The 14,135-nt window shown below is 34.1% G+C and overlaps 1 protein-coding gene across 1 annotated transcript in view; it reads right to left on the bottom strand.

The window, feature by feature from the left end:
* Positions 1 to 14,135, bottom strand: part of LOC127176342 (amyloid beta precursor protein binding family B member 2) — a 29,404-nt gene that overhangs the window by 15,119 nt on the left and 150 nt on the right. The window contains 8 exon segments of the mRNA XM_051127969.1: positions 2,823 to 2,950; positions 3,044 to 3,172; positions 4,693 to 4,753; positions 4,836 to 4,960; positions 4,962 to 4,973; positions 5,053 to 5,184; positions 7,617 to 7,795; positions 8,732 to 9,727. Of these exon segments, the coding sequence (XP_050983926.1) occupies positions 2,823 to 2,950; positions 3,044 to 3,172; positions 4,693 to 4,753; positions 4,836 to 4,960; positions 4,962 to 4,973; positions 5,053 to 5,184; positions 7,617 to 7,795; positions 8,732 to 9,707 (1,742 nt within the window). The 5' untranslated portion in view covers positions 9,708 to 9,727.

Genomic DNA, 14,135 nt, shown 5'->3' with positions numbered 1-14,135 from the left:
TCTATTAGTGCACACTACCTAGTGTTATTTCTAAAAACAACTTAAGATCTTGCTCTGCACTTAACTTCACCTTCCATCTCCAGTGTGATGAAAGCAATGAAAGCACAATCATGAAACACTACTTTATTATGCAACATATGCTGCACAGCAACTAATATTGTTTCAACACTTAATGGTTTCAAAGCAAAAGTGTCATCACTGGATTCTCTTACTGAGTCATTATGAGATATTCAGTCTGCGCTGGATTAAATGAATCAGTGTGTTTCTGAGGATCCTCCATCAGTGAGACACACACGCACACGTGAGCAAGTGAAAGCAGACGTGCATCAGAGCGAGAGAGAGAGAGAAAGAGAGTCTCTGCAGCAGTGCATCAGTCTCCGGTCTCTCAAACACGTCTGTGCCATTACCACCGACACACGAGCACTAAAACCTTCATCAGCCTCAGGGGCCAGAGAGAAGAGACGAATAACACAGAGAGAGTGAGAAAGGGATGCTCTGCTACATTCATCACTCTAATAGCACACTACTGCACACTACTCGTACTAGCATTCCTGCACACTGTCTATATAAATTAAAGACTAGAATGAGCAGTAAACCACCAGAGTGGACGGCACACTGTATCCCACAATGCACTTGCCATGACATTTCTGCAGTATGCATACAGTATGTGCACAAACTAAATGTCTTTACCCAAATGCCAAACAATCATAAAGCATCTAAAATAAAACATCGAAAATAAAAAGAAAATCACATGCACAACCAAGTAATAAAATTTTGAGAAAAAATGCAAAAATGCCTACACACCGTTGCTCCCAAAAAGCAGATTTTTTTTTTTTTTTTTCAATAAAATACACAAATGACCTACTATATTTGTTCACATGTGTAGCAAACCACCAGATCAGACTTCACATTTAATCCCACAATTCACTGCACTCGACTTAACCCTTCATTTCCAGTGTGATGAAAACACTAAGCTTATTTTAGCATCACTGAGATACTATTTTTATGAATTTATAATAATTAATTAATTGTACATATATTTTCAGTTTTCATTTAAATTTAATTAGTTTGTTATTTTAGGTTAAACTAAAGAGTTAAAATGAAAGTTTTTCATTTTATTTTTATTTTATGTTCATTTTATTGCAAGTAACAAATGTTTTTACATTTACCTATCATTTTAGTACTATCAGTCTTTTTCTTGATCTAATACCAATGTTCAGAATGAAAAAAAAAAATTTAGTAAAGAGTAAACTATTCAACTATTAGTAGTAGCAGTAGTAGCACATTTTTATTTAATGCCATGTCAGCATCTTAGGCTATTTTCATGGCAAAACAATTTAAAAAATACAAGTATAACAAATGCAATAAAACCAGCAAACAAACAAACACAAGTTATATTACACAAGATTTTTTACATTAACATATGATACAAATTTAAAAACTCTGTCAGGCAAAATTATACTAAATGACTCTAAGTGTGTTCACTTCTTAAAAGTTTTCTACATACATTCTAATATTCAACTAGTAGCAAACTAGTATTCAGTGTATAGTGCACACTGACTAAAAACAACAAAATGTTAGCAACTGTTTCAAAGACTAGTTTGCAACTTTGCAGTCACATGACCTCACATCCAATTATTATCTTGAAAAATACATTTTAAAAATGCAGTTAAATAAATATGGGAATGTTGAATGCACTGCATAATGGGAGACAGTATATCATTCAGTGTGCTTTATCATTGATATACTAGTTTTAGTTAATTTTGTTAATTAGATTTTATTATTTTATCATATTATTTTATTTACTATTATTTAATTAGTTTTTATTATTTTTTTGTTTTTTGTAATTTTCATGTGTTTTATTAGCTTTTTTTTTTAATACGTAAATACAGTAGTTATTAACTTTGATGTATTTATTAGTTTTAGTTTATTTATTTTAGTACTTATTATTTTCAACTAAATGAGAAATGTTATTTATTTTATTGCTCTATTTTATTTCATTTTTTAGTTAAATGTTTTTAACTTGTTTTAGTTAATGATAACAAGCCTATAGCAGGACAACTGAGTATTTAAAAAAAATGCTGAAAATTCCCAAACTCTATAGTTACAGTGGAAAATACTAGTCTTAAGTAGCACAGGTATATTTGTAGCAATAGACAAAAATACATTGTATGGGTCAAAATTATCGATTATTCTTTTATGCCAAATCATTAGGATATTAAGTAAAGATCATGTTTCATGAAGATATTTTGTAAATTTTCTTGATTGGTAATATACATTGCTAGGAACTTCATTTGAACAACTTTGAAGGCGATTTTCTCAATATTTAGATTTTTTTTAATAGCTGTATCTTGGCCAAATATTGTCCTATCCTAACAAACCACACATCAGTGGAAAGCTTATTTATTCAGCTTTTGGATTATATATGTGGATAATAAACTAAGCACATTCATTTGATGAAACATTTATTTTACTCAATTAAATACGCAACAACAACATCATGTGACAATTTACCAAATAACCTGAAATGTTTGTTGCGTGATGTGTAGTCTTCATACTGTTAAGTATATATATTGTAGTATGCAGTGCACTAGTATTCATTAGTGACTTTTAAGTTGCTTTGAAACTAATTTAAAATCAGACTGAATGAGCCTGTGATGAGAATGTGTTGTATACTGTATATACACACACACGCATCAGACAAATTCAAAATCTTTTTAGCAGTAAACGCTACAACACCGTCCACAGAGAGTGTCTGCAGAAGAATCAGCTTTAAATGAGAATAATCGAGTTACAAACGCTTCGAGGAAACGCTGACTAACCTGCTGTGGCCCCGCCCCACTCCCCATACGTGGATGCAGCTGATTGGCTGAGAGTGCAGGAGGGTGTGGTCAGTCGGGTCGACGAGTGTGAGAGTGACGTCCTGTAGCACCAGCAGCATCATTTGTGTCTGAATATGAGAGCGAGAGACACTCATGAATTTATTAATGAGATCAGATGCGATTGGACTGTTTGTCTGCGTCTGCGTCTGCTTGCGTCTCACCCTCGGTCTCTCCGTCTCTCTGCGCTGATGCAGCTGCTGGATGCAGTCGCTCACCACCGCGCCGCTCCTCCCAGACATCACATCCGCATCCCGCACCTCCATCCAGCCCAGATAATGGACCGGAAACACCTGGAACATGATCTCAGTGTGAGTGCTGGAATCACAGCTAAACCAGACTGACAGCAGGAACAGAACTCCTTTCTTAATACGCACTCCCGGACTCATTGTGAACGCTTCGCCAGTGCATCTTATTCCAAGAATATGCAAAATCATGTTTGTCTTCATAATCTTTCATTAAAATGTAATAATAGACATTTTTACTATCTAATCAGTTCTTGCTCTAAAATTATAAACTCACTACAAATCCAGTTTCACTCACTTGCATCACATAATGAAAGTACACAAGTTGTGTACAAGATCTTAAGGAGTTTTTCTGTAATATATTTTACATATTCAGCTATCAAGATTTAAAATAGTCTCAAAATAGTACTTTACAAACAAATGAAATAATTATAAAACATCAGTGTTGCTATAGTATCAGTGATATATTATTACAGTTTTTGTTAATACTTTAAATTAGGTCATTTTAGTTGATGTTTTAGTAAATTTGTTGTGTTTTATTAGATTTTTATTTCAGTTTTATTTATTTTAGTGCATCAAGTAAAAACTACATGAAAAGGAAAAAATGTTGATTTGGGAACTAGCTGAAATAAAATAAAATAAGTTTAGGTTTTTTATGTTTTGTTTTATTCACTTAACATTTATTTCAAGTAACAAAAACTATTTTTACACTTTTAGTTATATATAATAACCTTGTTATACACAATATTTCAAATTGATATTTGATAAAAGTGCTCACATTTTCCAGGAGAAATATTTTATTTATTTATTTATTTTAAAAATTGATGTACCTTCTCAGTAAAATATTCCTGGTATCACTGAAAGCAGGACACTTTAATAAATTATGTTTTCACAATTTACAAACAAAAATCACACAGAGGCGATTCTTCTCCTTACAAAAAATATACTCAAGTCTTGTGTGGCCAGTCTGTTCATTTCTATTTTCATAAAAATGATTAGGTCTTTAATTTGTAGCTTGATTCACTTCATATAATTTAAGTTACGTTATAATTTCATTGTTTTCTTTTGTAAAAGATACTGTTTGGACTAAATACTTAAATATTAGCTGTTTCATACTGGTCTAAAAGATGATGTCATTCTTCATTTCCCACAATGCATTTCATCAAACTGCTGTTGTTACACGTGCCCTGAGTTCTGCTGCAGTCTCTCCATCACACACACACACTGAGCAGCAGAGGGCGCCAGATCTCTTTATTATCGTGGTTGCAGTTCCAGGCGGCGCCACACGATGTCACTGCTGTTAAACCTGAATCCAGTTTTTCTTTTCTTTTTTTTTTCATTGAAACATCTCAGACTTTAACTAAGATTACCAAGTTCATTATAATTAGAGCAAATACTTCAGGGTAGATTTTTAAAATGTATCTCTCTGTGATTTCATGTAACTCTTGTCATTGTTTGATGCTGATATTTTGGTGGTCATTCTCTGAGTTGCAAATGGCCTTGTTAATGTTTGGTAATTAATTACAGTAGAAACACACTTCTATCAGCTACTGAGTCATTTGATTTACCTGCGTCTCCAGGTCGTTGATGGGGATGATGGTGTCTGCAGGGGCTGATGGGACTTTAGCTCTGCAGAGGAAAGCGATCAGTATGAATGTTATTTCTAGTCTCTATATGATGAATATGACACTGAGGTGTGTTTTCTGTTCACCTGTGGTTGATGAAGCTGTACGGGCCGCCGTGAGCTCCCAAACTCGCTCTGTTCATCTGTCGGTCTCTCTCGCGCTCCTCCAGTCGCTCTCGCTCTCGCCGTCTCTCTCTCCCGGGACTCGCACGTCTCCGTCGGGTCCTGTACAGTGAATGTGTGCACTGTCAATGATTCTGTATGAACTATATTAGTCGTCACTGTGTGTTATTTCAGTGTTTACCAGGTAGTTGTTGTTGAGGAAACCGGCGGCGCGTCCCATCGCCTCATAGCACAGTGAGGAAGAGGAGGGTGAAGAGGCTGCTGACGAAGGTACGGGTTCAACGGAGCTGTCCGACACGATACTGCTGGGCCGCTACACACACACACACACACACATTAGACACAAGTCAAGTCACATTTATACAATACAGATTCCCTGCTAATAGGAAACGTTCTCAGAACATTCAGGCAATGTTCATTAAAAGTTATGAACAAATCTTTCAGTGAAGTTAGTACATTCATTAATTCAACATTATCTGGTATTTAATAAAGCTCTCAAATAGTATTTATACATAGTTTATATTGAACCTTTTTCTCTTTTTTCAAATGTTGCTACTTGTTTTAGAATGTTCAGAGAACATTCAAATGTAACATTGAAATAATAAAACGGAATGTTCCCTTAATGTTTATATTTTAAAAAGTTTTTAAAAATGGACTGTTAGAATGTTCTGAGAAAATGTTTTTTTATACCTTTTTATAACTTTTGTTAGCTTAGTCCTTTTAGAGCAACTTCACATTAACAAACACGGGAAAAAACGATGCTGCCTAATTCATTATTTCAGGTTCAATGTCATTATTCAGATCAGAGTTGATTAAATTCAGTTCAAGCGTCAATGTTGTGAAGTTCATTAGTTATTTGTTTGATGAGGCCTTTACAACTTTTCATGACCTTTAGGTTTGTGCAGATGTATTTGTGTTTATTTAACTTTATTTCGTTTTCATATTACTGTATTTTTTTATTTCTATTTTTTTTTAATTATACAGCACTTTGGTACACTCTGTGTTTTATAAATAAGTTTTAATTTGATTTTTTTAAAACAAATTCAGAAGGCAGCTTGATGAATTATTATAACCAAAAGTTTTGTCCTCAACTGTTCCATAATGTCTGAATAATACCCATTTCTAAAGGTTTATTTAAACTTATCTTTTTAATTTCTGCAGATCAACAGAAGCTGCACTGTTGTGTGTTTCAGAACTGTCGTTCACTGGCGTATTAGTCTGTGTGTCTGACTAACGATAAAAAACACAAAGGACCAACTAAACTTTTGCTCTTTTTACTGTTGCTCAGTGAAACTTTCAGGGCAAATTTCAGTCATTTCAATAAGAGTCCATGCAATCTGGATTTCTGTGAGAGGGCACAAAAATTTCTCATGCAGATATTGCTCATGTTCAAGTTTGTCATGTGAACTTGCCTGTGCCGAACAACAAAAATGTGCTTGGTTTGTACAGATGAATTGTCCACAATTTGGCTCTGATGTTTTGTTGATGGTCTCTGAATTAGTTGCCTAGATTATTCTTGATAAAACATGACATACCTTGGGCAACAAAAGCTCTGTTTTTCCTTCCAAACGTGCTTAAAGCATCACAAACTGCTGTAAAAATGAATCACTGGTGCATTTTGTGCATTTCCGAAAACTCTATATATACTCTATTTGTTTTACTGTTTGCTGCATCTGTTTATACTGTTGCTGTATTTATTGTTGCTTGTTGATTGAAGTTATTTGTCAGTTGATGACTGAAAGCTTGTTTGTCTTTGTCACTGTGGTGTGTGTCTGTGTGTGTGTGTGTGCTGAGGTTCATGTGCGTCTGTTTGATCCCGTGTTGCTGGTGTGACCTTTGCATTTTGTCGATGGAGAATAAAGAGCGTTTAATAAGTATAAAGTAAGCAGATGAGTTTATCTGTTCACTGTGATGACACTTCATGACAACCTCTGTAGTCTCATAAAGACACGTTAGATTTTTCAAGACAAGCAAAAGCTTAAGACATGACATTTTATGTTATAGAATAAAAGCTTATGACTTTATTTCAGGGATTGAATCTACTTTCTTCCCCCCCAAATTTCTGTTTTCATTTTAATTTTAGTTTATATTTAAATTTTATGTAAATTGTGAAAATATTTTGAGCTTGTTAAACATTATTTAAATAACCTTAAACAACCAAAAAAAAATGTAATTTGTTTTTATTATGTAAATTTATATTATATTTTGAATACATTTTTATTTTTGTTTTCATTTTAATTTTAGTTCAAGTTTAGTTCCTTTTTTTTAATATTCATATTTTTTTTCCATTTTAGTTGTAGTTCTGTTAGTACATTTATTTACACTAAATCAAATTGAGAAATGTTTAAATAAGTTAAGCTTAATTTTTTATTTATTTATTTTCAGTTAAGGTTTATTTTATTCCAAGTAACATTTTTTTGTTTGTTTTTTAAAAAGTTACTTCATTTTAATAATTTTTTATTTCATATTAATGTTTTTTCAATAAAATGTTTAGTTTTTAAATGCTTTTAGTTTTAGCAAACAACAATTCAATCAATTCCTGATGAACAAAGTAATTTTTCTCGATCGAGAAGCCGTTTCACTGATGTATGTTATTATTGGGAAGAAAAGATGACTGCAATTTCCTTTTCATGCCAGCTTTAAAAAAAATCAATATTTGTTAATTCAATATTTCCCACTTTAAGTTCCTGCCTCAACAGGAAATACATTACGATTATGCGGTTTGAGATGAAAATCTGTGTCTACCTCACTCTGTGCTTTAGTGCAGGGCACAGGAAGACACGCCCCCTTCGCCCTCGGCTCCGCCTCCTGGTCAGAGTGGGCGTCGCCAGCCACAGGCTGATCTCGAGGAGTGGAATCGGCTGAAATGCGCCAAAAAAACTCCTGTGACACGTCCTGAACCTGAGGAGGCTCTTCCCAAACACCTACAACACACATACACACTTCAGAAACCGTCTGTTGTCATAGCAACTGCTGCTTCCTGCTACACAGGAGATAAATATAAAGATGTGCATGACTTTGGACTTTGGTCAGAAGTTTGGAGATGATAATATTTAGGATTTTTGTGAAAGAAATCAATACTTTTATTCATCAAGGACAAATTAAAGTGATAGTAAAGACATTTATAATGTTCCAACAGATTTATATTTCAAGTAAGTGCTGCTCTTTTGAACTTTCTATTCATCTGTGAATCTTGAAAAATAAAATGCATGATGGTTTACACAAAAATATTGGGCAGCACAACTGTTTTCAACATTGCTAATAATCAGAAATGTTTGTTGAGCAGCAAATCAGCATATTAGAATGATTTCTGAAGGATCATGTTACGCTGAAGACTGGAGTAATGATGCTGAAAATTCAGCTGCGCATCACAGAAATAAATTACAGTTTAATTCACACAGAAAACAGAAATTTTGAATTCTAATAATATTTCACAATTTTTACAGTATTTGTGATTGAATAAACGCAGCTTTGCTGAGCAGAAGAGACTTCAAAAACACTAAGGACCGGAGTACTGATGCTGAAAAATTCAACTTTGATCACAGAAATAAATGACATTTTAACAGATATTCATATATAAAGCAGCTATTTTAAATTCTAAAAATATTTCAAAATTTTACAGTATTTTGGATCAAGTACATACTGCTTTGCTGAGCAGAAGAGACTTCAAAACATTGAAGACTAGAGTAATGATGCAAAAAAATTCAGCATTGCATCACAGGAATAAATTACATTTTAGCAAATATTCACATAGGAAATGGCTATGTTAAATTCTAATAATATTTCACATTTTTTACAGCTTTTTTGATCAAATAAACACAGCCTTGCTGAGCAGAAGAGTGAATTTGTCTGTTGGTCACCTGTCTCCTGAGGCGTCTCCACAGACGGGCTCTCCTGTGACAGCGTCGTCCAGCTGGAATCCTCCTCCTCCTCCTCTTCCACCTGTTTCTCAGGTCTGATCGGGCGTTCGGGCGACTCCTCGGGTTTGTCTCCTCTCAGCTTCAGGCGTAACGGGCTCATCTGTAGTCGTGCTCTTCCCGGAGACCCGGCGCTTTCCGTCGGCCCGTCTCTGACGCGGCTCACGCGCTCGTTGTTGGGCCGGAGCGCGTGTTCAGAAATGTCCAGTGTCTCGCTGGGACTCTCCTCCTCCTCCTCCTCCTCTTCCTCGCTGGCCAGCAGGAGCAGGTGGTTCTGAGGAAGGGTGAGATGCACCTCCACGTGGTTCTCTTTAGCCCACGTCTGCGCCTCCAGTTTAGGCAGGAGGTGTTTCTCCTCGGCCTGCGTGTCTTTATCCAGGCTACTCGGCGTCTCCTCTTCTCGATGGTATTCTAGAAAGCTCTTGGTCCTCCTCCTGATGGTCGGGTTCTTCTGGTTGTCCTTCCCCTCCAGCCAGTCCCAGCTGCTCCTCACGAGGTTCTTGTCGTTCTTGTTGAGGTCCAGCTGCTCCTCTTTGAGCTGCAGGTTGGTGCCATTTTTGGCCAGTTTGGGATTGGAGGTGGAGTAGGAGAGTGAGGAGCAGTAGAGAGACGAAGAGGAGGCGGATTTCGTCGGGGCGGGTTTTCGGTCAGAGGAGGTGTGGCTTTGGGTCAAAGAGGCGGGGTTTTGGCTCAAACCCATCGCATTTTGAATGTTGGTCAGCGCGTATTTCTGTCGACTCTTGGAGCCGTGCGTTTCTTTGGAAACGGTGACCACGCCCTCCTTTATGGTGTCGCAGCTCAGCTGCTGGTTGTGGGAGGAGCGTAAATTGAGCGAGGTGGGCGGAGTCAACAGCGGGCCGCTGTGATTGGTCGATTCCACGGTCGACGCGCTGCGTCTGAGGGGAGGCTTCTGCAGCATCATTGCAAATGATTAATCAGCTGCGAAGAGAAAGAGAACCATTGTTAATTAGCTTCATTAATTCCTGTCAATGAAAACAGAGCTGCGAAAGGATATTTAGATATTTACCAAAGGAAAACACACACAAATATAATCACACAATATCACAAATCAGATCTTGCTGACACCTCAGTTGTTTCTCCCAGACAGCAATGAGGAGATGTTTACTCTTCTTCCTAGATTTCTCAAGAGATCTCAAAATGAACTCAAACATAATTTAATACCTATTGGATTAGATTATCTATTTATCTACTTTTGCACTTTTAATGATCACTGAAGTTGTTTATACTGATCTTGATTTATATGATTTTTATTTTGTTTATAAGATTTAAATTACTGAATTTTTGATTGAGTCATTCAGAATTGTGTTACAATGATAATGGGTAACACATTACAAGTAACAAGTTATGTAATCAGATTACTTTTTTCAAGTAACTATTAAAGTAACTTTGGTTCTAGATTAAACATCAGGAAGCATTTATGCACAAAAACAGAGTATTCCTCAAAATGAATGAAAACAGTCAAATGCAAACTCAGAATATGATGTAAACCTGCAATAATTAAATATGTTAAATGATTCTTTGTATTTAATCCCATTTTATTAACCAAATGTGTTTGCTGTTGATCCAATTCAACCATACTAATATGCAAAAATGACTTCAGACAAACATCTTAAAACATCTTTTTATATTAAAAATAATAGTTGCAAAATTAGTCACAATTAATCGATTCAAAATAAAAGTTTATGTTTGCATACTATAATGTGTGTGTATTGTGTATATTTATTATGTATATATAAATACACATACATGTATATATTAAGTATTTATATGTAAAATATTTATATTTATATATAATATAAATGATATACAAGGTTAAAATATACATGTGTATGTGTGTGTGTGTGCATTTATATATACATAATAAATATACACAGTACACACATGTAGTATGTAAACACAAACTTTTGTTTTGAATCGATTAATCACAACTAATCGTTTTGCAGCTCTAAAAATAAACAAACAAGCCAGCCCAGTTGAGAAAAAGTAATGCAAAAGTAACACACTACATTCCATAATACTTCCATAGTTCCTTTTTTTAGGGTGTTTACACAATATTGTAATCCATTACTTTTAAAAGTAACTTTCCCCAACAGTGTTGACTTCTATCTTTCTTTACAAAAATTCTGTACGGCTCAGTCCAGTCAGCAGCTTATAAAAACAGAATTACATAACTAGAACAACAAAATTTGATAAATTAAATCTAAATTTACATTGTTCTAATTCTCTAATTCTGTTTTTAGAAGCTGCCAACAGGACTGAGACGTACAGAATTTTTTAATAGAATGAAGAAATTTACATTTACCTTTGTGTCTGTTGCCAGCTAAGACAAATTTGCAACTTTGTATGAAACATAACTGAGAATGAGAATTAGGGCTAACATTTTCTGTGTTAATCAGCTGTGTTTCAGTGTGTGTTTGTGACTCTCAGACCTGATCACCTTTGCATGAACTGCACTGTCAGCACAGCGTCTCACGTTAAATTCTAGCTAACGGGTCTAGTCCACACTACAATCACACACAAACAAACACACAGCTGTGATGGACTGGGCTGGAAAATGTGTTTGCTGCAGATTTCCACTAAAGATCAGTGTGATCATAAATCATTATTCAGCACAACAACCCGCATGCAACACACACACACGCACACAAACACACACAAGACGTGTGTGTCAGTCTCCACATGCGTGACTGTTTTTCTGTGCATCAGCCAAACGGTGTTTTGACTGATCGTAACACTGATACCGTATTCAGAATGATGTTATTGTGTTTAATAACTCAAAATTACTTTGATATGAAGGCAACTGGATATTAAATGCACATTTACATAAAATCATACAGATTAAGCTATTTTAACTCTTTTTTTTTACACTTTTACACATCTAGCTGAGACAGGTCTGTAAAATGGCACAATACAAATAGTTTATATTCTTATATGCAATTAAATATAACAGCAAAACTGCAAGACCCTAAATTTATAGCAGTATAGTAAAGTGCAATACTGCAAAATAGTAAAATATTCTTGGAAAATAGTTAATGAAAAATCTGAATAGGATATACAAACAAAAATGCAAGAGTCAGCAGCTATAGTATTGCATAATATATTAAAAGACTATTGGATAATTGATACAACTTTTGATAATAATCCTATATGCAATAAAATGTGAAATAAAATATATAACAGCAAAAATGCAAGACTCAAAAACTTTACTACAGTGTAGTACAATATTGCAATAATTGCATATTCTTCTAAATGATTATAATCATATATGCAAGATTTGAAATAGGATAAACTGCACAGTACCAGCAAAAATGCAAGACTCAGTAACTTGCATAATAACTGCATTTTCTAACTCTGATCCTGAATATGCAATAAAATCTGAAATAGGACATAAAAATGCAGGACTTAGTAATTAGTATAGTACAGTATTGCATTGAAAGTGACAGTAGGAAAATGTATGCAATTTATGATTATAATCCAGTATTTAATAAGATTTGAAATCGGATATGACAGTAAAAATGCAAGGCTTAATAATTTTAGTATAGTAGAGTATTGGAATTGCATATTCTAACTAATCATTCTAATTGATTTAAGTAAAAACATTGTGGGGAATATTGTTTTGACATGTTTCTAAAACCTTCCAGTGTCCAGTTGTCTTGTCATAATTAAACATTTTTTCAAAGGTTACAAAAACTTTTTGTACAATATCCAACAACTTTTATACGCAAAAAAGTAACTTTTTTTCTTTTTATTTTATCTTTAATACTCCAAAATTTCCACTTACTTGTCGTAATTGTAACTTTACTTAAAGGTTACAAAAACATTTCTTAGAAAGTTCAAGTAATGTTCAACCATTTTCATTTGGTAAGCGACATATTCTAAGTGATCATTCTAATTGATTTGCAATATACTCAAGTAATCAATTTAAGTAAAAATGTTGTAGGGAATATTGTTTTGACCTGTTTCTAAAACCCTAAAATGTCCAGTTTTCTTGTCATAATTATAACATTTTTTAAAGGTTACAAAAACGTTTCCTACAATATCCAACTTTTTTTACGCATAAAAGTAACACTTTTATTTTTATTTTATTTGTAATACTCCAAGAGCATTAAAATGTCCAGTTTACTTGTCGTGATTGTAACTTTATGTAAAGGTTACAAAAACATTTCTTAGAAAGTTCAAGTAATGTTCAACCATTTTCATTTGGTAAGCGACATATTCTAACTGATCATAATTGCAATATACGATTTGAAATAAGATAAAATTCGAGACCACAGAATAGTAATGCAAAATATAGCAAAAGAAACTTGGAAAATAATGTATGCTAAATCTGATTATAATCTTGTATGCAATAAATTATGCAACAGGATATAACAACAAAAGAGCAAGACCCAACTTCATTATAGTGAAGTATACTATAGTATACTATATTCTAACTCTGATTATAATCCTATATGCAATAAAATCTGAAATAGGACATAAAAAAAACTCTACTAATACAGTACAATATTGCATAACACAGTAAAAGACTATTGGATCATTTATACAAGACTTTGTTTAGAATCCTACATGTAATAAAATCTAAATTAGGATATATATATGCAAAATGTAATAACTTTACTATAGTATAGTATAGCATAGTATTCCAATAATTGCAAATTCTAACTGATTACATCATAATAATCATAATCATAAATGCAATATGATTTATAATAAGATATATTAGCAAAAATGCAAGACTAGATAACTGATGCATAATAAAAGACCCTGAAGTATATAATTCTTTGATTATAATCCTATATGCAATAAAACTTTACATGCAACATCGCAAACAAGCAAAACATCATAAAATACAAGTCTCAACAACCCCAAATATTTAAATATTTAAAACAAAAGTGCATATTTAACTAAGTTTGATGAAAACACAGGCATGACGTCAGGATGCACAGAAGTTGTTTGTCCTCCTGATCATGACAGATCGCTTCTGATCGGCCCAAAACATTCGTGCGATGAATGACGCACATCTGAACTTACAAACAGACAGTCTGCAACAAATGCTCCGTGCAGCATCATCATCTCACACACAATTAAACACACACACACACACACACAGACACATATTTCCTGCATGACATTGATGTGACAGCGAGAAGTGTCAAGTCACGCTCTCATTACGCGCATCCTGTGCATGATAAACTCAATTCAGTCATTAATTCTATAAAGTTGCTCCATCGAAGATGCATCAGATCGATCGAGATAATCAATAATCAGCGCGCGTCTTATGTGTGTATGTGTGTGAGAGCATGACGTAATGCGTTCAGAGACTGTC

This window comes from Labeo rohita, chromosome 14 (assembly GCF_022985175.1).
Source record: "Labeo rohita strain BAU-BD-2019 chromosome 14, IGBB_LRoh.1.0, whole genome shotgun sequence".
NCBI lineage: Eukaryota > Metazoa > Chordata > Actinopteri > Cypriniformes > Cyprinidae > Labeo > Labeo rohita.
Note: the sequence above shows the minus strand (reverse complement) of the source record. Positions and strands in the feature narration are given on the sequence as shown.